The sequence below is a fragment of the Rattus norvegicus genome, chromosome 9, assembly GCF_021556685.1.
Source record: "Rattus norvegicus strain SHRSP/BbbUtx chromosome 9, alternate assembly SHRSP_T2T, whole genome shotgun sequence".
Taxonomy (NCBI): domain Eukaryota; kingdom Metazoa; phylum Chordata; class Mammalia; order Rodentia; family Muridae; genus Rattus; species Rattus norvegicus.
In genome coordinates, this window is record NC_141542.1 from 22,690,816 (window position 1) to 22,713,160 (window position 22,345).

General features: G+C 41.8%; 1 protein-coding gene across 1 annotated transcript; it reads right to left on the reverse strand.

The window, feature by feature from the left end:
- Positions 1–13,633: 13,633 nt before the first annotated feature.
- Positions 13,634–21,567, reverse strand: LOC148003514 (disks large homolog 5-like). Its single transcript, XM_087567918.1, has 7 exons — positions 21,438–21,567; positions 20,559–20,718; positions 19,101–19,232; positions 18,259–18,442; positions 15,706–15,821; positions 13,898–13,956; positions 13,634–13,767 (listed from the first exon to the last, which is right to left on the reverse strand). Exons 1-7 carry the CDS (start codon positions 21,565–21,567, stop codon positions 13,634–13,636), a joined length of 915 nt encoding a protein of 304 aa, XP_087424044.1.
- Between the last annotated feature and the right edge of the window lie 778 nt (positions 21,568–22,345).

Below are 22,345 nucleotides of genomic sequence, written 5' to 3' on the forward strand. Positions count from 1 at the left end.
CCGCCACTAATCACCATTTGGACATTCCATCACAGTGTTCTCAAGAAGAAAGATGCAAACAAGCACGAAAAGAATGAAATTTAGAATCTTTTTTATCAGGCTGGAGAGATGGCTTGGTGGTTAAGAGCGCTGCTTCTCCATTGCTCCCAAGTTCAATTCCCAGCAACCACATGGTGACCCACAACTATCTGTAGTGGGATCCAATGCCCTCTTCTGTCTGAAGCTCTCTTCTGAGATGCAGGCACACTCGCAAACAGAGTGCTCATGTACATAAATAAATAAATCTTTAAAAATAAAACCTTCTAATCAGTTAATGTATCTACATCTAGAAGCCAGAAAAGGGTCACAGCAATATTAAAAATAATTCAGAAATGGTAAAGGGATGTACGAGAGTCACAAAATTCACTGGGCAAGATGTTGTATGCCTGGAATCCCAAAACTCACAAGGCTGAGGTAGGTGGATTGCCTTGAGTTCAAGGCTAGACTAAAGTGTGAGACCTTGTATTAGAAAACAAAACAATTGGGGAGGGGATGGAGAGAGAGACAGAGAGACAGAGAGACAGAAGAGACAGAGAGACAGAGAGACAGAGAGACAGAGAAAGACGGAGAGGGAGACAGAGACAGAGAGCCAGCGCCAGAGAGAGACAGAGACAGAGAGAGACAGAGACAGAGAGAGAGAGAGAGAGAGAGAGAGAGACCTCGACATCATTTCTTGCACTGATGACAAGCTACTGAAGAATGTGAATGTCTCCTACCAAACACTGAGATAATGCCAATGATAGAATGGGTTTCTTATTAAGATATCATAAAATGTAGATGGAAAAGTAAAGGAATGTATAATAAATAAAAGAGAAATCCTAAATTTGGAAAGCCTAAATTTAGAAGACTGTATAAGTTTAAGTCATAGGGGAGGGGATGAGACGATGTGGGGGAGAGAATAATCAGAATAAATTATATATGTGTATGAAAATGTTAACTAAGAGCAATCAATGAAAAGAGAAAAGCAGGTTTATTTTACGATGAAATTGAGTTCCCATATGACACTATATAACATTTTGGATTATATGAATTATCTGCAATAAAAAAATCAATTGTTATTAAAGATGTGGTTGTGTTCATATTAATTTCAAGTGTTTTAAATTCTTTTTTTATTTGCTTATTCATTGATTGTTTTTTTTAAGATAGGGTTTTCCTATGTAGACCAGGTTGACTCAAAAAAGAGATGCACCTGCCTATGCCTCCTAAGAGTTAGGATCAAAAGTGTATATACACACATGAAATTTACATTCTTAAAGTCATAAAAAATTACAGCTATCAGCTTGGTACAATTATTGAACAGTGATCAAGTGAATAGAAATATCAGAAACACATTTAAGGCATTAGGTGACTGTTGTTAAAAGGATCTTGAGCAGCATATATAATTATATATATGTATATTATATATAATTCTTATATAAAATTATAATATATAATATATAATAATATAATTATATATATATAATTATATATATAATTCTTCATCCAGGAGATACATTGTGAAAAAAAACATGAAACTGGGTAAAGATGATTTAAATTTTTTTAATCTATTAAAAATTTTAAAGTGCATTCGATATGAAAGCTCTAAGTGATATACTTCACTTTTGCTTATATACCATCTTCAATTTTATGTGCATTCTGCAAATATTGTCCATGTTTATTCAGGCTCTTATTATTTCCCCATTACTGATAACATTCACAGAAATCATATTGAGCAAACTGTATATGTTGACGTATAATAGAATTGTATTCTACACAGTATAGCATAGAAATATGTATACATAACTTCCCATATGTGTGTATATACATATGTAGATGGCTCAAGAAAATGAGTATCACTTTATCATTGTGGTATTATTTTCATCAAAATCCTGAGAACATGGAAATGGCATCAAAAAGTGACCAGATCGGCAAAAAAATCCACAAAATAAACTCTTACAAAGAATCTAAAGATACTGGCAATAGATGCAAAATATTAAATATTAAATATTAAATAAAATATTAAAGTCTCAATGAAATATAAAGTCCAGATGAAATTCTGTATAATATTTTCTCAACTCTAGGATAATGTATTTTTGTACAACTATCAATAAAAGGCCTGAATTTTGAAGAATTTAAAAGTAGTGCAGTATAATTATGCAGTGGTCAATACTGTTGCATACCATTTTACATAATTGCATACACACTTGTTCTTTTGTTCCGTGGTCTAGCGACGAACTCGGGTAGATTTATGGGAAACCATTGCATTGTAGACTTGAACTGGATTAATTTGGGGGTGAGTAAGTCATATTTTGGTAACGTTGCTTTAAAAACAAACCGTTGGATATTAGTACAGCAAGTAATTCTCCCTGAAGGAAAAACCAGACACCAAGAACCTAGACCACTGCTGTCCATGAGAAATTTGTAGATGATAGAAATATTCTATATCTGCAGTGTTTCTGGCTATGGATTCTGGCTGGCTGTGTGCCTCCTGGTTTGCCTGCTGTGACTAAAGAGGCAGATTTTAGTTCTAAGTTTAGTTCATCTCAAATAGCCATGTGTGACCACTGGATGCCATTTGAACAGTGTAGCCACAGAAAACTGAAGCAGTGTAACCAAAGACTCACCTAGGAGTCAGTTGACCTCCTAGAAGTGACTTGGGAAAACGTTGGCAATGATAGCCACTACTTAACTACTAAATATATTGACTCATCAGTCCCAAAGACATCTCTGTGAATTAAACACTCGTTATTATCCTCACTGTGCAGATAAGGGAATTGAGTCACACAAGGTAAAATAACTTCTCTAGGGTTGAACATCTAACGGGTGTGAGAGCCAAGCTTTGAGTCCAACTACAAAGTAGATCGGCATATAATGGGCTGGTCTGTGCTGCTGTATATTCAAATGCTAAATTCTGTACCCTAAGGCCTGGTTGCTCCAAGACAAGGAGATCCTCATGTATACCAGATTTTTTTTTTTTTGCCTCCTATGTTATCCCTGATTGGTTAATAAAATCCTTACAACAAGGGCTGTGCAGAAGAGAGGGGACAGAGCAAAGTTTCCCTGGGCCTGGGGACTCAGGCAGAGTCCACGAGGAGAGGGAAAGGACATGGAGGAGAAGGAAGGAGACACCACCCCATAGGGTAGGTGGATCCTGAGTGTATTACCATGAGGGTGAGCCTGTTAGAACAGGAGTGGCCCAAGCAGAGCAGGGCAAGCAATACCTCGGGGTTATGGACAGGGAAGCAGAAAAAAATAGCACAGAGGGTTGATGTCTGCCCAGCTCTAATACTTTAAGGCTTATTATAAATCTAAAAGTTTTGTGTCTTTTATTTGGGAACTAAATGATCTATGGTGGGGTAGAAACCCCCTAATAATATTTACTGTAGCAATGGCCACTCATTTATTGTGGTATTTTAAATATAACACACATTGAATCTCACAATTCACGTGCAAGGCTTTTTATGTTTCCAATGTGACTGTACACCTGAGGTCATGTCTAGGTATAGAGACAGAACATGGCAGAAATACCTAGAACATTTTAAGGTCACCACACCGACGAAATGAAAGCCACAGGCTATACAGACTATGATGGATGAGGAGAAGGCTTAGTGCTCTCTGGGAGTCCCCTTCCCTAGACTTGGGATAAGACTACCAGTAAGCCAAGACCATATTCCTCTGTCATTGCTCACAGAGCCAGGGGTAGACCCACATATATGATTTCTTTGCCTGCAGTGTATTTTTCCAAGCGCTGCCCTTTTTGAGGACTTGGCAAAGGTAAGCACCGTCAGTGGAAGGACAGCATATAAATTCTGTATAACTCTGCTCTGACAGCATGTAGCACAATCCTATCAAGTACTGAAAGCCATGCTGGAAAGATTAATCAACCTCGAAGATCAAATGGAAGCAACGCAGTGGCCACATGGCTGTAAATCAAGTCTGAAACCATAGCCCATTATGGAAGTTCATCCTTGGATCTTATGTCAAACAGCAGTAGCATCCACAAGAAAAAAGAAACTGAAATGGAAAGGGGATGGGTAATGAACTCATGGCAAGGATATCTACGTCATATGGAAGGATCCCAGTGCAAAGACATCTAACAAAGACACATGTCCACGAAGCTTTCAACAAGAATCCCTATTCTGTGTTCTAAAACATTATATATACACACACCGGGAATACTCATTTATGGTCAGCTATGGGGATTGATTCTCTGGCAACCTGACTTTGAGATAGAGATAGATGTATAAAGGTGTTTGACAAGTGCTCTTGGGGACCATGGCTGTGACAAGAGGAGAGAAGAGGATAGGGTGGAGAGCACTCTGGCTCTAATGCATCACAAGGTTATGCAGGCAGCCCTGTGTGGGGCTCAGGAGCTGGCCTGACCCTGAAGTCTTAGCCTGCACTGGAACAAGCAGGATGCCCGGCCTTAAAGTCCCCATTGGCTAAGGACGAGGTTCCTGGTCAGAACCTAGTTACCACATTGTAACCACATAGCCATCCATTCTCCAATATCATTCTTCCTGAATTTCCAAGTCCAATCATGAGGATATTTTGGGCTCCACTCTGATCTTTTACTCAGAGCAAACATAAAAATCAGATGGATGGGCAGGGAGTGGAATGGCCTATGTTAGGCTAAACCTCAATTTTAATGGGTCCATAAGTTCAGGAGGGAGTCCATTTGGCATTGTCATCTGTGGCTTCTGTGTCCTTATCCCGGGTGTGCTGACTCTGTGATACGATGCCACCTCACCTCACAGATGTCAGGGTGAAAATCATGTATGATCTTTTTCTGGGAAGAACTCTGCCTTTTCCTACCATCTGGAGTTGTACAACATCACTATGCACAGCTCAGAAGAGATGGGTGGAGATTGTGGAGGACTTAGAAGTTGAGGATCTTTTCTGATTAATGCACATATTTTTTCCTATGTAATTTTTCCCTTGCTCTTTCCCTAATGATGTTTGACTTCATTCCTGGCCTGAAGTAAACTGGATTCCAAGGTTTTGGATTAGGGAAGCCCCTATTTTTGAGATGACAGGCCCAGCAAGGGATCCCACTGCATACAGGTTCCTATTCCCAAGGAAGTTGTTGCTGCAGAATCACAGCATGAGGGCAGCAGCACAGGATATCTCCCAGCTTTCTCTCCGGCACCTGCTGCAACTGTAATAAGGCTGTTTGTTTGTTTGTTTGCTTTTTATTGGAAATACCTACAAAGCTGAGCAGTCCACAAGTATTGTTTGTTGCCAGTAGACCCCTGTACCCAAGGTCTTTCGCTGGACACTAGTCCATTTGGACGTAGGAGCACAGAATGTTAGGCCCCCCGCATTCACACAACAACTGGACAGGCCTTCCTTCTATCTTTTTGCATAACCAGCACTCTAGGACCAAGAGGCTTGCCTAAGAGCCACTGGAGAGGCCCCTCTTGTTCTTCCTGGGTCAGTCCTTGACCCAGGGTCCTTTTTCTTTGCATCAGGCACACTGACTTTTAGCCAGGAATTCTCTTCTGTTGCCGGGTACTGTCTTCCTAGGTTCCCTAACTACTGTGGCCAGTACATGTTCCTCTCTTGTCTTTTATCTCTCTTTAGCTCTCTAAGTTCCTCTTCTTTTTTGTCTGTTTGTTCAACCTTACTTTCTCTGTAACTTATACTAACTCTCAGCAACTTAGCTTATCCCTTCAAATTTCTGTAACTTTCTCTTCATATCTTTTTTTTATCTTAGCCAGATTGGTGGGGCGTTTTCCAGCCCCTCAAAGACCCACCCTTGGAGCCTGGCCACAGACCTGGAGCACTCCCTACCTTCAGGCGTATTGAAGTCAGTCAGGAGTGAGGGCCTTCCACCCATGTCTAGAACATTCTTTCTGGCCTCTAGCAGGATTCTGTCTTTCCTCGGTGGTAAAGAAGATCTGTAACAGTTACTAACAAGCATCTCAAATGGGATGGTGGGAAAACAAGAGAATCTTGAGAATAGAGGTCCACTGAAGAGGGCAAATAGCATTTAGTCACACAGCTAAACCAGGAGGCCTTTCTTGGACAAAAAGGCCATTGTACAAATAAGCACAAGCTTTGTCTATGAAACAGAAAGGTGAGCAGAGAGGCAGTCGATCTGTCATCGACTATCTCTCTAAACTTAGATTTTCCCTCAAGGAGTATCTCTCTTCAGTGTCGGCTTGGTGGCTTTGCCTCTCAAGAGAACCAGCCTCCAAATGACACTAGGCTTCTAGTAACAACTAATAACAAAAGGATGGAGAGATGGTTAGAACCTGGGTGCTAGATACCATGTGGCTGACAAAAGAATTGTAATGGGTTCACCTGGGACTTTCAGGACCTCAGTAGCAGCCCTTTACCAAACTGTCTCACTGGGTTAAAGGCTCATGGAAAAGAAGACATTAATCCTGACCTTGGCCACAGCCAAAGTCTGAATTCTAAATTTTGACGGGCAAAACAAAGTTTTTCACAGTTTGTTGTAGTTTTTTTTGAAACTATTTTAGGGGCTTTTCTGCCCCCCCAACGTGGGGCATCTCTCCTCGGGGAGGAGGCTCAAGAGAAAGAGACAAAACTCCCTGGCAGAAAACAATTTCTCTCAAGCAAATTATTTTCAATTTTTAACTTAAGCACCAAGATGACCAAGTAAAACTCTTTGACGAACAAAGCAAACAGTTTCATGATTTCAAACACAGTCGTCAGTCCAAGATTTTAAACACAGTCGTCAGTCCAAATTCAAACACGAAACAAAAGCCAAAAAGACACTCGACAATTTCACAGAAAACAAACCAGAGAAACAAGACCAAGAGAAAGCATCCTATAACCAATTTCCACAGATGCCTGGTATCTTCAGTACCTGGCCCAAACTGCAGCTTAACCTTAGCTGCTTCTGGGATACCAAACACAAAAACAGAACACAAACAACAGACACCAACACGTCCAGAAAACCACAGTCAGGTCACAAAGAAGATGAACAATTCCAACAGTCAAACAAGTAACAGACAGACGCGCCGCGCGGCTTCGGTACCAAACTGAAACCAAAAATTCAGACGGAGTCACCAAGGGTCTTGGATCCTCTACTCCAATAAAATTCAGACAGAGTCATCGAGGGTCCGGATCCCTCTGAAAACGGACGGAGGTGCCACGGATCCGGACCTCCCTCTCCTCCAACCACCCCTGGAACGTCTTCCAGGGCTTCCGGGGAGAAATCTGAGCTTGTCAGCTCCTCTCTGGCCCACCCAGATAGTCCCCAGATCTGAGCCTATTGATCAATTGTTCACAGGACAAGACAGGACAGACAAGACAAACGCCGGCCAGCTTACCTCCCTGTGGGTGGTGGATGATCTCTGGGCAGAGGATCTCCGAATCCCGGACGAGCCTCCAAATGAAAGATCTCTGGAGAGGACCTTTCCATCAGGAGAAGACCCAAGTGCCCAATGACCGAGCCGAGGCCACTTGGATGCAATCAGCAAGAGGGTTTATTGGAAAACACAGGTACCTTCGAGCACACAGTCTCTTCGGTGGACTTGCGCGCCCAGCAGCTCCAGCATGGGGCTTTTATAGGGATTGGGGAAGCAGAAGCGGGCGTACAGAAGCAGATGCATAGTTACGGGGATTGGTGGATTCAAACGAGGCACACAGATATGTTCACATATGATTGGCTATTTCACATGATGAGGTAATAAGGTAAAGCTACACACACTGGCAGGTTTGGGGCGTCCTGAATGTCGGGGTATGGGGGCTTATCTCTTCCTGCCAGGTGGCCTGTGAGTCAGATCCGGTACTCCTGGTCTGTTCTGCATTCCTTTCCTTTTATGGTCTGTTAGTTTTAATGGTGACTCAGGCCTAGGTATCTGGGCGTGCCTGGGCTCATTCAAGCCTGTTGCAGCTCTGAGTTAAGACTCATGGTGGGGGTTTTCACGCCCACTGTCATGCACACGTCTGTTCATTATCCTTTCACGCACACACACAATCTTCATACACACCTCACATATATCTCACACACACCACATGCACTCTCCTGGTACACACACACACACACTTCATACACACCTCATACATATCTCACACACACCACATGCACTCTCCTGTCACACACACACACAGTCTTCATACACACCTCACACATATCTCACACACACCACATGCACTCTCATGTCACGCACACACACAATCTTCATACATACCTCATACATATCTCACACACACCACATGCACTCTCCTGTCACGCACACACACAATCTTCATACACACCTCACACATATCTCACACACACCACATGCACTCTCCTGTCACTCACACACACTCTTCATACACACCTCATACATATCTCACACACATCACATGCACTCTCCTGTTACTCACACACACTCTTCATAAACACCTCATACATATCTCACACACACCACATGCACTCTCCTGTCACGCACACACACAATCTTCATACACACCTCATACATATCTCACACACACCACATGCACTCTCCTGTCACTCACACACACTCTTCATACACATCTCACACATATCTCACACACACCACATGCACTCTCCTGTCACTCACACACACTCTTCATACACAGCTCATACATATCTCACACACACCACATGCACTCTCCTGTCACGCACACACACAATCTTCACACACACCTCACATTCTCTCCTCACTCATTCTCACATGCTCTCCTCATGCTCTCTCCCTGGCTCTCACATTTGTTCTCAGACTCGCTCTCTCATTCACTCCCTCATTCACTCTTCACTTTCTCTCTCCACTCACTCTTCACATGCTCGTCTCATGCTCTCTCATTCGCTCTCACATTTGTTCTGACATTTGCTCTGTCATTTACTCTCTCATTCACTCTCTCATGCTCTCTCTCATTTACTCTTCACATGTTCTGTAGCGTTTCTCTTGCCCCAGTCCTTTATTAATAATCCAAAAGTGGGTAGGAAAAAGACATTGTGTAATCATTGCCAAATCAAATGCAAAGAATGACTACATCTTACCAAGAACTAAGAATTACAACTGTTCTCCAAAGTTTCATGCTTCGCCTATACCCAGACCTGTGGCCAATATAATAATAATAATTGTAAACTTATCATTTTTTAAACTTTAACTCTTTACTTTTATACTTCAGAGACCAAAGCACCGAGGTCAGCTACCTGCACTTTTCTGTGAAGCTCTAATGATAAATGACATAGGCAAAACTGCCAGGCAGTGGCCAGAAAGAATCAAGGTAACTCTTAGCACAGTAATTCCACTAGCTTTCTGTTCCTTGCACGCAATGACCCTCATAAGAGTTCCAGTAGTTAGACTTAGCTTACTAGTATATTATTTTATATATTCTATACTTCCATATCCAGTAACCAGTCTGAAATATTATGGAAAATTTATATCCTAACTTCAATAACTTTTTCCTTTCTTAGGGTCCCAATGTTGGCTCTAATTCATTTTCTCTTATTTTCTTCAAGTTGTCTTTGCAAGTCAAACCTTAATCTGTAACTACAATTGTGCAGTTATTACATTTTTTCCAAGATGAGAACACACAGTATCCACCTGGGCCTCTAGGGCTGTGCTGTGCTGTGCCCCTATGCATCAATTTCCAATTGTCTAAGAATCATAACATCAAGGAACATCTAGTTTCACAGAATTCACCAGAGCAGAAGGAGAAAGAAGTAGGAAAGTCAGATATAATACTATAATTGTGCACACCAAGGCCAACTGATAGGCAGTCACACACAAATGAAATCTATACAGCCCTTGTCCAGTGATAAGGTTAGGGAAATGGAAACAACCAGTTTTTACAAAGAGCTACTGCGGACTATTGAGATGTCTCCATCCAGGACTACTGAAGGCAGCCTCTTATTTCAGATGGTGGGTCTTGTGGAGGGATGTGTGTCCTGATACTCAGGGTTCCCAAAGCCACCCTACTTTACAAGGAGCTGCTGCAGGGTTTTGAGATGTCTCCATCCCGGCCTACTACTGGCAGTCCCTGTCATTGTATGTTGTCCCCAGCATTAGCCAAAGCAATCAGACAACAAGAGGAGGTCAAAGGGATACAGATTGGAAAGGAAGAAGAAAATTATCACTATTGAGGACGATAGGACAGTATAATTGAGACACCGGAAAAGTTACACCAGAGAACTCCTGAGACTGATAAACAACTTCGGCAATGTGGCTGGGTATAACATTAACTCAAACAAATCAGTAGCCTTCCTCTACACAAAAGATAAACAAGTTGAGAAAGAAATTAGGGAAATGACACCTTTCATAATAGTCCCAAATAACATAAAAATACCTCAGTGTGACTTTTATCAAACAAGTGAAAGATCTGTGTGAAAAGAACTTCATGTGTCTGAAGAAAGAAATTGAAGAAGATCTCAGAAAATGGAAAGATCTCCCATGCTCGTGGGTTGGCAGGATTAAGAGAGTAAAAATGGCCATTTTTCCAAAAGTGACCTAGAGATTCCATGCAATCCCCTTCAAAATTCCAATACACTTCTTCATAGGGTTAGACAAAACAATTTACAAATTCATTTGGAATAACAAGTAACCCAGAATAGCTAAAACTATCCTCAACAATAAAAGGACTTCCCTGGGAATCACCATCCCTGAACTCAAGCAGTTTACAGAGCATTAGTGATAAAAACTGTATGGTATTGGGACAGAGACAGGAAGATAGACCAGTGGAATAGAACTGCAGACCCAGAAATGAACCCACACACCTATGATCACTTGATTTTTTGACAAAGGAGACAAAAGCATCCAGTGGAAAAAGGATAGCATTTTCAGCAAATGGTGCTGGTTCAACCGGAGGTCAGCATATGGAAGAGTACAAATCATCCTCTTCTTATTGCCCTGTGTAAAGCTTAAGTCCAGGTGGATCAAGGACCTCTACATCAAACCAGATACACTCAAACTAATAGAAGCAAAAGTGTGGAAGAATCTTGAACACAAGGACACTGGAAAAAATTTCCTGAACAAAACAGGAATGGCTTATGCTCTAAGATCAAGAGTAGACAAATGGGACCTCATAAAAGTACAAAGCTTCTGTAAGGCAAAGGACACTGTGGTTAGGACTAAACAGCAACCAACAGATTGGGAAAAGACCTTTACTAATCCTACAACTGATAGAGGGCTAATATCCAAAATATACAAACAACTCATGAAGTTGGACTGTAGGGAGACTAATAATGCTATTAAAAGTTGAGGTTCAGAGCTGAAAAAGAATTAACAGCTGAGGAATAGGGAATGTGTGAGAAGCACCAAAAAAAATGTTCAACATCTTTAGTCATAAAGGAAATGCAAATGAAATCAACCCTGAAATTCCACCTCACACCAGTCTGAATGCCTAAGATAAAACACTCAGGCGATAGAAGATGCTTGTGCGGATGTGAGAAAGAGGAACATTCCTCCATTGTTGGTGAGATTGCAGACTGGTACAACCATTCTGGATATCAGTCTGGAGGTTCCTCAGAAAATTAGACATTGCAATAGCTGAGGACCCAGCTATACCTCTCTTACACATTTACCCAAAAGATGCTCCAACATACAACAGGGCACACGCTCCACCATTTTCATAGCAGCCTTATTTATAATAGTCAGAAAATGAAAAGATCGCAGATGCCCTCAACAGTGGAATGCAAACAGAAAGTGTGGTACATCTACACAATGGAGTACTACAGACATATCAAAAACAATGACTTCATGAAATTCATAGGCAAAGAGGATGAACTAAGACATATCATCCTGAGTGAGTTAACCCAATCACAGAAACACACACATGGTATGCACTCATTGATGAGTGGATATTAGCCCAAATGCTGGAATTCCCCAAGATTCACAGACAAAATAAAATTCAGGAAGGATGACCAAAATGCTGATTCTTCACTCCTTCCTTTAAAGGAGAAGAAGAATCCCTATTGAAGGGATAGGGAGGCAAAATTTAGAACAGAGCCTAGAGGAATGGCCATTCAGAGTCTATCCCATGAGTGGTCTATACATATACAGCCTTCAAACTAGATAAGGTGGATGAAGCTGAGAGGAGCAGGCTGACAGGAACTGGATATAGATGTCTCCTGAGAGGCACAGCCAGATCATGTCAAATACAGTGGCGAATGCTAACAGCGAACTATTGAACTGAGAACTGGACCTCAGTTGGAGGAATTACAGAAAGATTGAAAGAGCTGAAGGGACTTGCAACCCCATAAGGACAACCATGCCTGCCAAGCAGATTTCCCAGACACTAAACCACTACCCAAACACTATACAGGAACTGTGCCATGGCTCCATCTGCATGTGTATCAGAGGTTGGTCTTCTTGGGCACAAATGGAATGAGCAGCCCTTGGTCCTGCCTAGGCTGGGAAAGTGGATGGATGGTGAAGGGAACACCTTTATAGAAGAGGGTGGAGGGCGATGGTATTTGGACTTCTTTCTGGAAAACAAGGAAGGAATAACATTTGAATTGTGAATGAAAAATATCCAATTAAAATTCCAACAACAACAAAATGGCGTTTAGAGCTTCAAACAAAAAAAGCCACAAAAAAAGCCACAATCAGGAAACAGAGAATTGTATGCCTCTCGTTTTCTTCAAATATGCTCAGGGCCCGGGTCAGTTCTGGGCACAGGATGGACCAAGCAGTTTCCTGCCGCTGACTGCTCCTCTATTCCTGTTTCCAGAGGCATCATGCAGATTAATATTGGGCCAGATGTGGGCAGAGCTGGGTAGAAGTGGCTTTCTGTCCTGTGGTCTCAGGATTATCTGCATTCCTGGGTGTTCAGCATTCTCTGCCATGGGATTTGGGTGCAGGATTCCCGATTGCTTTAATCTCCCTTATACCATGTTTATATGTCCTGGGAGGTATTACAGAAAAATTAATGTTATCCCATTAATTTGTTCAATACTCTCATCCACAGAGTATAACTTAGAGGTAACTATATATTTGACACCAGGCATACACAGTAGGTAATATATGCATGATGAACTTGAAGTTCACAGAGTTGGGAACACAGTGAACAGTGACTGTGTAACTGCTTTTGAATCTCAGTCTGACTGGGAAGGAATTTTGATGCCCAGTCCCGATGAGAATGCAGAGATCCATCCCTCCCTGATAGCTGTGGGACTTCAGAGGTTGACACCAGTGATAAATAAAGAAGGTTCGTAAGAGTGAAGAGTTTGAAATTACTCCTTTATTCACCAGAATACATCCAATTTACTTGATAGTAACCAGATGCAGGTAGTCAATATATACAGTCTATATCCTTATCAAAATAGAAAAGCAAATGAACAAAACAACAACAGATTAATAACAAATCTTCAAATGAATAGAAGGAAAACCAAAAAACCAAAATAATCAAAAGTCAACCAAACTTTAAATAGAGGAAGTATGCTAAGCATTCTTTTGCTGCTCCTTTTGCAGAATAGACTTATAGCGTGTGGCTTGCCTTGGAGACATACTAGACAAGAAGTTACTGATGGTAATAATCTTTTCAAGAGGAGTGGGAGTAGGTCCGTTTTGTTGGAGTGGGGACATTAAGGAAAAAGCCATCTAATACTCAGTATAAATGATATTACAGACTTTGTCTCAAAGTCTTTCCAATGTTGTGAACTCATCTCCATGAAACTCTTCTGGATGACCCATCAGGACAAGTACAAATTTACACGTGCACAGTCTTTCTGGATGACCAGCAGCTCTTGATTGATGTGCATCAGCACTTCTCTGAGTCCCTCCAAAAGTGCACACTTGCTGGAGAGAGGCGAGGTGAAAGTAAGGCCTATTAAATCGAAAGAAATCAAACTAAAGGAGGAAAATGCAGTCCACAATTGCTATGGACATTACAGATGAGATGCAATAGTGGTGTATTTGCTGTGCACACTTGGTTCTCCTCCTGTAGCACTTCTCACCAAGGGAGATCATGTCCTGGTCTGTGTCATGTTCGAGTTTCTGCTGGAGAATTTCAGACCTAGCAGAGCAAGGGAATAAAGATTTAGTGAGTGGTTGTCAATTCAGCTCTCCCTCTTACATCCGCTCTATTGGGTTGGACAATCCAGCATGTCCTGTCAGCTGAGGTCAGTCCCTGCATCCCCAAATGTCGTAGAGTACCTGCGCTTGGATTTATATCTCAGCTTTTCAAACTGCTAGAATTTGAACTGTGGACTGTATTGGAATTAATACAAAAATGGTCATATTTTGTCACTGGTCCAGCTTTATTATATTGAATAATAACATTGTAGCAGGGTCTGAATCTGAGTTCAAGAATGGTATGAGCAACCTAGAATATCATGTGGATTCCTTCTGGAGAACATGCCCAGGATTGAGGTGAAAATTCTGATTATGTCAGCACTGAAGGAACCTGCCTAGGTTCAATTTGTAACCACTGAATCTGCAAATACACAGAGAAGCCATCTCACTTCAAATTCATGCTCACCGCACAGATCCTGTAATCACTGAGAATGTGCTCACAGCATACACAAGGAACAGTAAAGTTTATTGTGATGGACATACATAACATCACCCCTGTAACACTATGGTTATTGTAATGCAATTTGTGAGATGACAGAAGAGAAAATGTCCTCAGATCTTATCAGAGATTTAACAGGAAGAAAGAAGTACAAAATACAAAGAAATCCTGAGGATTATACATATTGTGTCATGGACAAAATTCACATAAACTGTACCAGAACAATACTCTGGGTAGTTCTTTAGGTGACTGATAGGGAAAACCTTGTCAGTGATCAGCCATCCAAAAAGGATAGTTATATAGGGACAGGAAATCCAATTGGCTTCTGCCAGTCTGTGTTCCTACCTGATCTCAAAAATATCAGAATGCTTCTACAATGTTCCTCCCAAGTCACTTTCCTGGGTGATCGGTTCTTTCTGCTTCAGAATGTCCTGCATTCTTTCCTCTAATCCTTCCTTATCGTGGTCATCAGATGAGTGTACTGTCAATGGAAGCATGCATGCATGTGTGCACACAAACACACACACAGACACACAGACACACTAATACAAACTCGCAAACACACAATACGTTTGTGTTTACACAATATAAACATAGTACATTGCAGTGTTTACTTTCCCTTTTAATGCTTAATATAATGATTCCCCAGGATACTATGGAGGCATAAAAACAAATGTTGAGTGGGATATGTATATAGTGGTCATAGCCTATAGACAGCTCAGTAAGTGATGTGCTGTCCTCCCATAAACCGACATTGAATCAGGGTTCTTTCCCTATAACCAATCTGGCTTAGCAAGTTCCCAAGGCTGAGTAAAGCAGTCTTGTTTCCCAGCAAAGGCTCATATGTTGGTTGTGGACTAGACTCCTGTTCTTGTTCACTGTTTCAGACTTTCCCCATAGAGTGCTGCTTCTTCTAATAGGAGCTCTCTTTACCATACCCTGAGTGACTTCATGCCCAAAGCTATGACCCCAGAATCTTAGGAAATCTCCATAGCCAGGATCCATATGAACAATGTTTCTACCTATAATGTGATTGTGTCACAGATATTTGGAGTAAATAAATAAATGCTTACATGGATTATCTCACACTGAGTCATAATCCATTGAAGGGCTCCAACCTCTCCTACAGTTTCCTTCCTTGGAACACTAAAACCCAGAGCTCTAGTTGCTCTAGTTGGACACCTATTCTCTTCTCTGGGATCTCTGGGTCAACTAACACTTCTGTTCCACTTAAAGAACATGGCTTCTCACAGGCCTTTCTGATGGTCCACTAACAGACCCGTCTGAATTTCATCATTTCTCCTGACTCCATTGAGGCTGAAATTAACTGAGAGAAAATGATGTTGATCGACAGCACTTGCAGAATGCTACACAGATAACATAGGGGAGCGCTTTAGATTATCTGTGCACCTAAATGGGTTCCTGAAACTGCCCTGTTCTTGCACCACAGCATAGCTATGGGACTTTTTCTGGATGACGATACAATCCAAGCAACTCAAATTCTCAATGAAAAAAATCCAAGCCAAACTCCCAGGGGAAGTTGTAGTGTGCCAAGGTAGCTGGAAAGAAATGGTAGCAGGCAATGTGGAAAGCAACCTTGGAGAAGACACAGTGAGTGACACAACCTTCCAGTGGGCTTTCACAAATCACAAAGAACAGAGAAGCAGCATAAACTCATGGATTTTATAGGGAAGCCTTTCCTTACCTCCCAGTATTCCTTTCCTTTGATGTGCTCCAAAGGATTTCAATGCAGATCAGTAGTTTTGCCCCTAGTCACTTGAAAATCTAACTTTACAGGTGTTTTTGTGTGCTCTTTTTGGGGGGGTTGCATTTCTAAAGGACTTTATTGTCCTGCTTCTACACCATAACAAAAAGGGTCCTGCAAGCTCCAGGCCTGTACCATTGGTTAGGACTGTGAAACACGACTCACTTGATTATATTTTCCACTCCTCCCCCACACTTCACAAGATAATTCTGTTGCGATTTTTTTGTAAACAGGATATATTAATAACAGGTGTCCTTTTGCTGTACAGAGCTAGATGGAGATGCCAAATGACTGGGCAGCTGTATTTCATGTTTCATGGATGTAAAGTGAACTCCTAGAATTCTTTTTTTATGAAACTTGGAAATAGAGGAAACACAGGTTCATTACTGAAAACACACACACACACAAACACACAGACATACACAGATACACACTCGCACGCACAAATGAAAACTTTGCTCTTGTGCAGCACATTTCCTGTTGAGTGAGAAATTAGTGGGAAAAATGTTGTTTACAAGTCTCTTAGACTCAAGCAGGCTATGCTGCCCTGGCCTGTACTCATTTCCACTTCAGGAAACCTTTCTATGCAGATACTTTCTGGTCCTACGAGTAAATTACATGTTGTGCACAGATAGCCTAAACAACACAACATCAAATCCCCAAGAGAGAGATTTCTAGGAAAAAACTCCATCAAGCTCTATGTTGACTCATCATAGGCCCCTCACTAAAACTACACTGTTTCCTTCATAGAAGACCTTGGAAGCATCAGAGAAGACAGTGTCTCATGGTCATTTACCAGGAACTTTTCATCATATTAGATTTCATGTGACGTTAAAACAACCTCAATGTCAGTCAGAAGGAGGCTAAAGAAATAACATACAGTGACTTTACTAAAATGCAGCACTGTGTACAATATTGAGAGGAAATCTATCCTGAAAGAATGCCGTGCCCATGATATAGTCTGCAAAGCAATGTCAGCAGAGGGTTGCACTCTAGGATTCCATGCAAGATCATGGTGAAGCCCATAAGACAAACCAGAATCTTCCTGGGGGATACCTCTGCTCAGGTAAACTGAAGAAATCTAATCCTTATTTTGAAAATAGCTGAATGGTTTAAGAATGTGTTGAGACAAATAAGAGAGGGGGCTCCACTTGGAACTGGACGAATGATGCAAAGACTGCTGGCCAGCACAAAACAGGAAGCTTCAGGTTTGTTGAGAGACCTAGGCTTAAAGGACTAAGTTGGATAATGACTGGACAAAATTGCATGTCATGAACTGTCCTCCCCGCATGCTCCCTAAGATGCAGGTCAGCACAGCAATGCACCTTTCTTGGTGAGAATTGGGGGTACATACTGATAACTTTGTTCTTGAAGCCTCAAATCTCTCATGCCAACCCTCAGCCTTTGAGAAACCTTTTCCACATCCTTGTTCTTCTAACCAGCTTCAGGTTGTAAGGCCCACATATGAACTCTCCAGGAGCACTCAAATAAGACAGGACTGACATGCTGCTCCTCAGGCTCTGTAGTTACCCAAGATCTATGAAGCATGAAGACACCATCTTCATATACAGGGAGAAGAGGAACAACAAAAGCCACCACAAATGACAATGAGAACCATTTCTTTGGCATTTCCATGAGGGTCTCCTCCTTGAAAAGTACTGACTTCCTGGAGTCTCACAAGATCCCTGTAAAGAAAATGAGCTCCAGACTTTTGCTTCATCCCGCAAAGCCCTGCTCTAGTCTAAAGAGGGCTCCCACATAGCACCCTCCACACATAATGGCATGTAGTGCTGTGATATGTGATCAACCTATCTCCCTTAATAAACTGCAGATTCTCGAAGAGCAGGAGCATTTGCTTTCTAAACATGTAGTTTCCTGAAAAGGGGCTATCTCCACAGAAAGCCTTGTAAACCATCACATGAATGAACACTTGGATGAGACCTAGGTCAGGACATGGATCAGTCAATAGACAGTAACATTGGTTTGTCTATGTTTATGGTAAGACATGAGGACAAACTGACCCTGAGGTCTAACCCTACCTGCTGTTGCTTGGCCCTGGGGTCACAGATGTTCATTCCGGCCTCTTCACAGAGCCTCTTTGTCTCCACAGAGGATGCTGGCAGTTCAGTCTGCTCCACCAGCAGTTCTCTCTTCTCATTCAGCAAAATCTGTATATTGTTCTTCAATTGAGCTTGTTCACGCAGGAGCTGGGAGTGCCTCACGCTGAACCACAAACAAAAAATGGTAAATCCCAGCCAGCTTCTATTTGCCTGTCACTCATGCAAGTCTAGTCATCCCTTCAAGGGTCCTCATCCTCAGAAATCCCCAGAATAGAGCCACACTATACAGGTTAGCACCAATTAGAGGAGGTCAAATCCAGAGGACACATCCCTGTGAATCAAAGTACTTATGAAAATCCTGACACTAAGATGGTTTATATAAATCAAGGTAGAAGAAATGGTCCATAAGGGAGCTCATATGTCCATAGTATGCTGAAGTCATCTGCAAGTAGAGGTCACATCCCCTCTGAGGGAAGATAGAAGACCCAATAGCTGTACAACCTTTCCATGTGTTTCTCACGGATCATAGACAACCTGTCAGAATCCTAGAGATTCAGAGTTGATTGATATTCCCATCATGGTGCAAACCTTTTCTATCTAGAGGATCCTAAATGGGGAAAATAACGATTGAGGGTCTTCTACACCCTTCACATGTAGGACAACTTTTCCAAGAGCTACAAATCTAAGACCCTTGCAACAAGGCAGGCTTCTTGTTAAGAGTCAGACACTACAGAACCAGAGCCCTGACTTTGGTTCAAAGTCATACAGGACAGAAGCATTCCCTGCCTAGTGCTGGGTTCTCATCTCTGTCAGCGACTCACCGGTAGGAACTGTTCACTTGTATGAGCTCCTTGTACCTCTCCATGGCATCACTTATTGAGTTGGTCATCATTTGCATAGCCATCATTCTCATCTCATGTTCGGATTGAAGGACTGGCAATTCGACATCCAGCCTGGGTTAGGTCATGGCCAAAGGAACAAATAACATTTTGAACTCACGATTTCAGAATTAGGTGAAATGTATATAAAAAATATATAATAAAACAGTTCAAATTCAAGGAATGGTGGAAGGGAAAAAAGTGGCAAACTCAAAAGCCAGACCAAAACCCAACAGTGAGGCTTAATCCACAGAAAATATTTCCATGTAAATAAGCAAACATTTGTTTTGAAATAAGGACTCCTTGGAATCCTGGGAAGATATGGTTCTGCAAAGACTCACTATATAGGAGGGGGCAGAGCCTGAGAGCTGCCTGTTTGGGAATAACAACTGTCAAGACCACAGTGACTATTTCTAGGTCACAATAAACTATCCCTGGATAGTTAAAAAGTAAAAAAGTAAAGATCAAAGCAGGTGAAACAAATTAGGTGAAATCAGACTGTTCTATTACTTAAACTCAGTATGTACTACATATTTGCTCCTCCGAAGTATTTGTACTGGTTAAGTTTATTATCCTGGGCACAGGACAACAGATTCACGGTACCAATTGGAGGGACCTGACCTTCAAGAGCTGGCCAGGTGAGCATGATGGAATTTACTAGTTCAGGAAGAAGATTCCTCCAGTCTGTGCCACAGCTTTGGGCCCAAGAGAAAGCTGTGATGACATTTCTCTTGTTTTGAAAGCAGGTATACTCAATCCTTGGTTTCTATAGTTACATGAATTCTCAAAGGGCATAACTAAGTTTGACAGGGAAGAGGATTTATAGCACCTCCTCCCCTCGGGAGAGTCCTGGGTGCCACCAACGTATACAGAAGGAGCAAAGTGCTCTGTTGATCAATGTGGGCCTCCACGTACTCATCACTATCATGACCTGCAAACTGTTGATCAAACAAATCCTCAGACTCCATCAAAGGTCCCAGACGTCCTGACCCTGAGTAAAACACCACATATACGTCCACATACATACATAGCAACCCATATCCAAACACATTTAGAATGCCAACTACATGCATGGAGGTGCCATAGAATCAGAGTATAATGAACAAATTCAGAGGAAAGAGTGATGACGTGCAGGCATTTCATTCACACACACAGTTGCAGCAAGTGTGACCAGGTCCTTTCAGCTGCTGACAGAACCAACGCTAATCCAAGAGGCTCAGGGTCAAGTACAAAAAGGTTGACCCTAAACACACAGCACCTTGCTTATCTCACAAGCTAATGCATGCCAAGGCTCCTTAAAATCCAGGATGAGAGGTGAAACTCTCTCGTGCTATGAGGAAATCTCAGGTTAGCAGAAAGAGAGCACAAGACAGTGAACAGGTTACTGGACATAATGACTACCTGTGGTCCCACTCATCATAGATATAAAGATCCAGGATTTGGTAAAGTTCATCCCTCTCGAATTGACACTTCTGGATTTCAAATTTGAGTTCCTCCAGTTCCTTTACACACTCCTCTTGCTTACTGATGACATTTTGGGATGATGCCTTCCTACCAAAACCTGTAGATAGATAAACCCAAGTGAATTTGCATATTTGATGGCCCATGGGCAGAAAAGATCATTCTGAATCCCAAAAGGAGGTTGAGGAAGGGGAAATGGTAGAGTCTGGGTGAATCCCTGAAAGAGCAGAAAAGCTTTCTTAAAGGTGGATTCTTAAGCTATGTCCCTTTTCCCAACCTCTAATGCCATACTCGTACCACACTCACTATTACAGGACCCTTCACACTGAACAGTATAACCTGACTGATACATAAACATCTGGGACATTGTCATCTTATATCAGATGTGGAGCAGTCAATCCTGCAGTTCATAATGATTAGCACCATCAAGCTCTAATCATGTGTGTTGCAGCCCAAAGTGTCTGAGAACTCAATTCATGACTAGGGGTGCATCCTTCCTTGTTCTCGCCATCGGAGACTTTATGTAATCTACAGTAATCTAGAGGATGAAGTGCTTCAACTCCCAACCATGGATGGTCACATTGTTAATCTCACAGTGCCTCCTCCTGCCATTCATTGACACTCACATTTAAAAGCTTCAAGAAAAGACACTGAAGGCTTACCACTTTCTGGCTTTCTCTCAAATTAAGGATTAGGAACTCCTGAGTCTTGGTTTGCCTTTGAGAAATCCCAAGGCTCCTGCTTGTAAGGCCTAGTCTTAGAAGGCACATCTCAAAACTACCTCCATGAGGATGTTCCAAAACTCTGCCCAGAACTCACCAAGCCTTCCCCAGAATGATTTCCTCCTTCCTGTTTCACTAGAGAGGGGGTCAGCTTCCTTCTGCCTTGGTGTGGTCTCTCCTTGATCTCCACTTTCCTTCCGAAATAGCCTGAGCATCTGGCGAAACATGCCTGCTTGTGAACCCAAAGGGAACTGAAGGAATATCCCAAAGGCAGTTGGTATCACCACAACACTGGTGACATCACAGAAGATTCTAGGGATCTCTTAGATACAAAAGATTGTCCAGTGAACGGCTTACTGGTGATGTCACTGGAAAATTCTATGGCCTACCTACTAACCAGCTTTCCCCACACTGATGAATTTCTGTGGGGACCCTTTCCTCCAGTCTCTCATGTGTCACTGGGAATACCATTTGGCAACCTCTATTTCAAAGCTAGATATTTCTCTCTGTTTCATTAGAAGTCAACGATGCTTTTGCTGGGGATAGTTGCTTTTAACCCTGAATTGGAGAACAGATTTTTCTTAGCACCGAAATCTCTAGGGACCAAGGAGGAGGGAGATTTTTCTTAAAAGTAAATCTACTACTCGAGACAATGCATGTGACACACATTTCGATTCCTAAGGTTTTCCCTTTTTCTGGAGGGCAATATATTTCTTCTATACCTCTGAGTGTATAAAACCTGGAAATATTTGCTTACTGTGCAGTCCTTGACAGCTGACATTGTTTCCATTTACATATCCATGTATTTCACAAAATCAATGGTCTATAATCCTATTTTTTGCAATAAAAACTGCTTTTCCTTGGGAGCATAGGGATCAACTACAGGGCATATATAAAATAATAAATTTCTGTTCCTTTTTTATATTATTCAGACATCTTCACTTTCTCAAATGTAACAAGACAATTAAATTGGACATCAGTGAGCAAATGTCAACCTGGACCTTG

Bases quoted from the DNA above. Each gene is read 5' to 3' on its own strand.
- LOC148003514 (XM_087567918.1), bottom strand. From the start codon at position 21,567: ATGTTTCGCCAGATGCTCAGGCTATTTCGGAAGGAAAGTGGAGATCAA. The intron at 13,957-15,705 runs GTGAGAAGCCAT...TTGCTCTGCTAG, and splicing joins GTGGACCATCAGAAAGGCCT to GTCTGAAATTCTCCAGCAGA. The intron at 13,768-13,897 runs GTGAGAAGTGCT...TCGATTTAATAG, and splicing joins CCAGGACATGATCTCCCTTG to GCCTTACTTTCACCTCGCCT.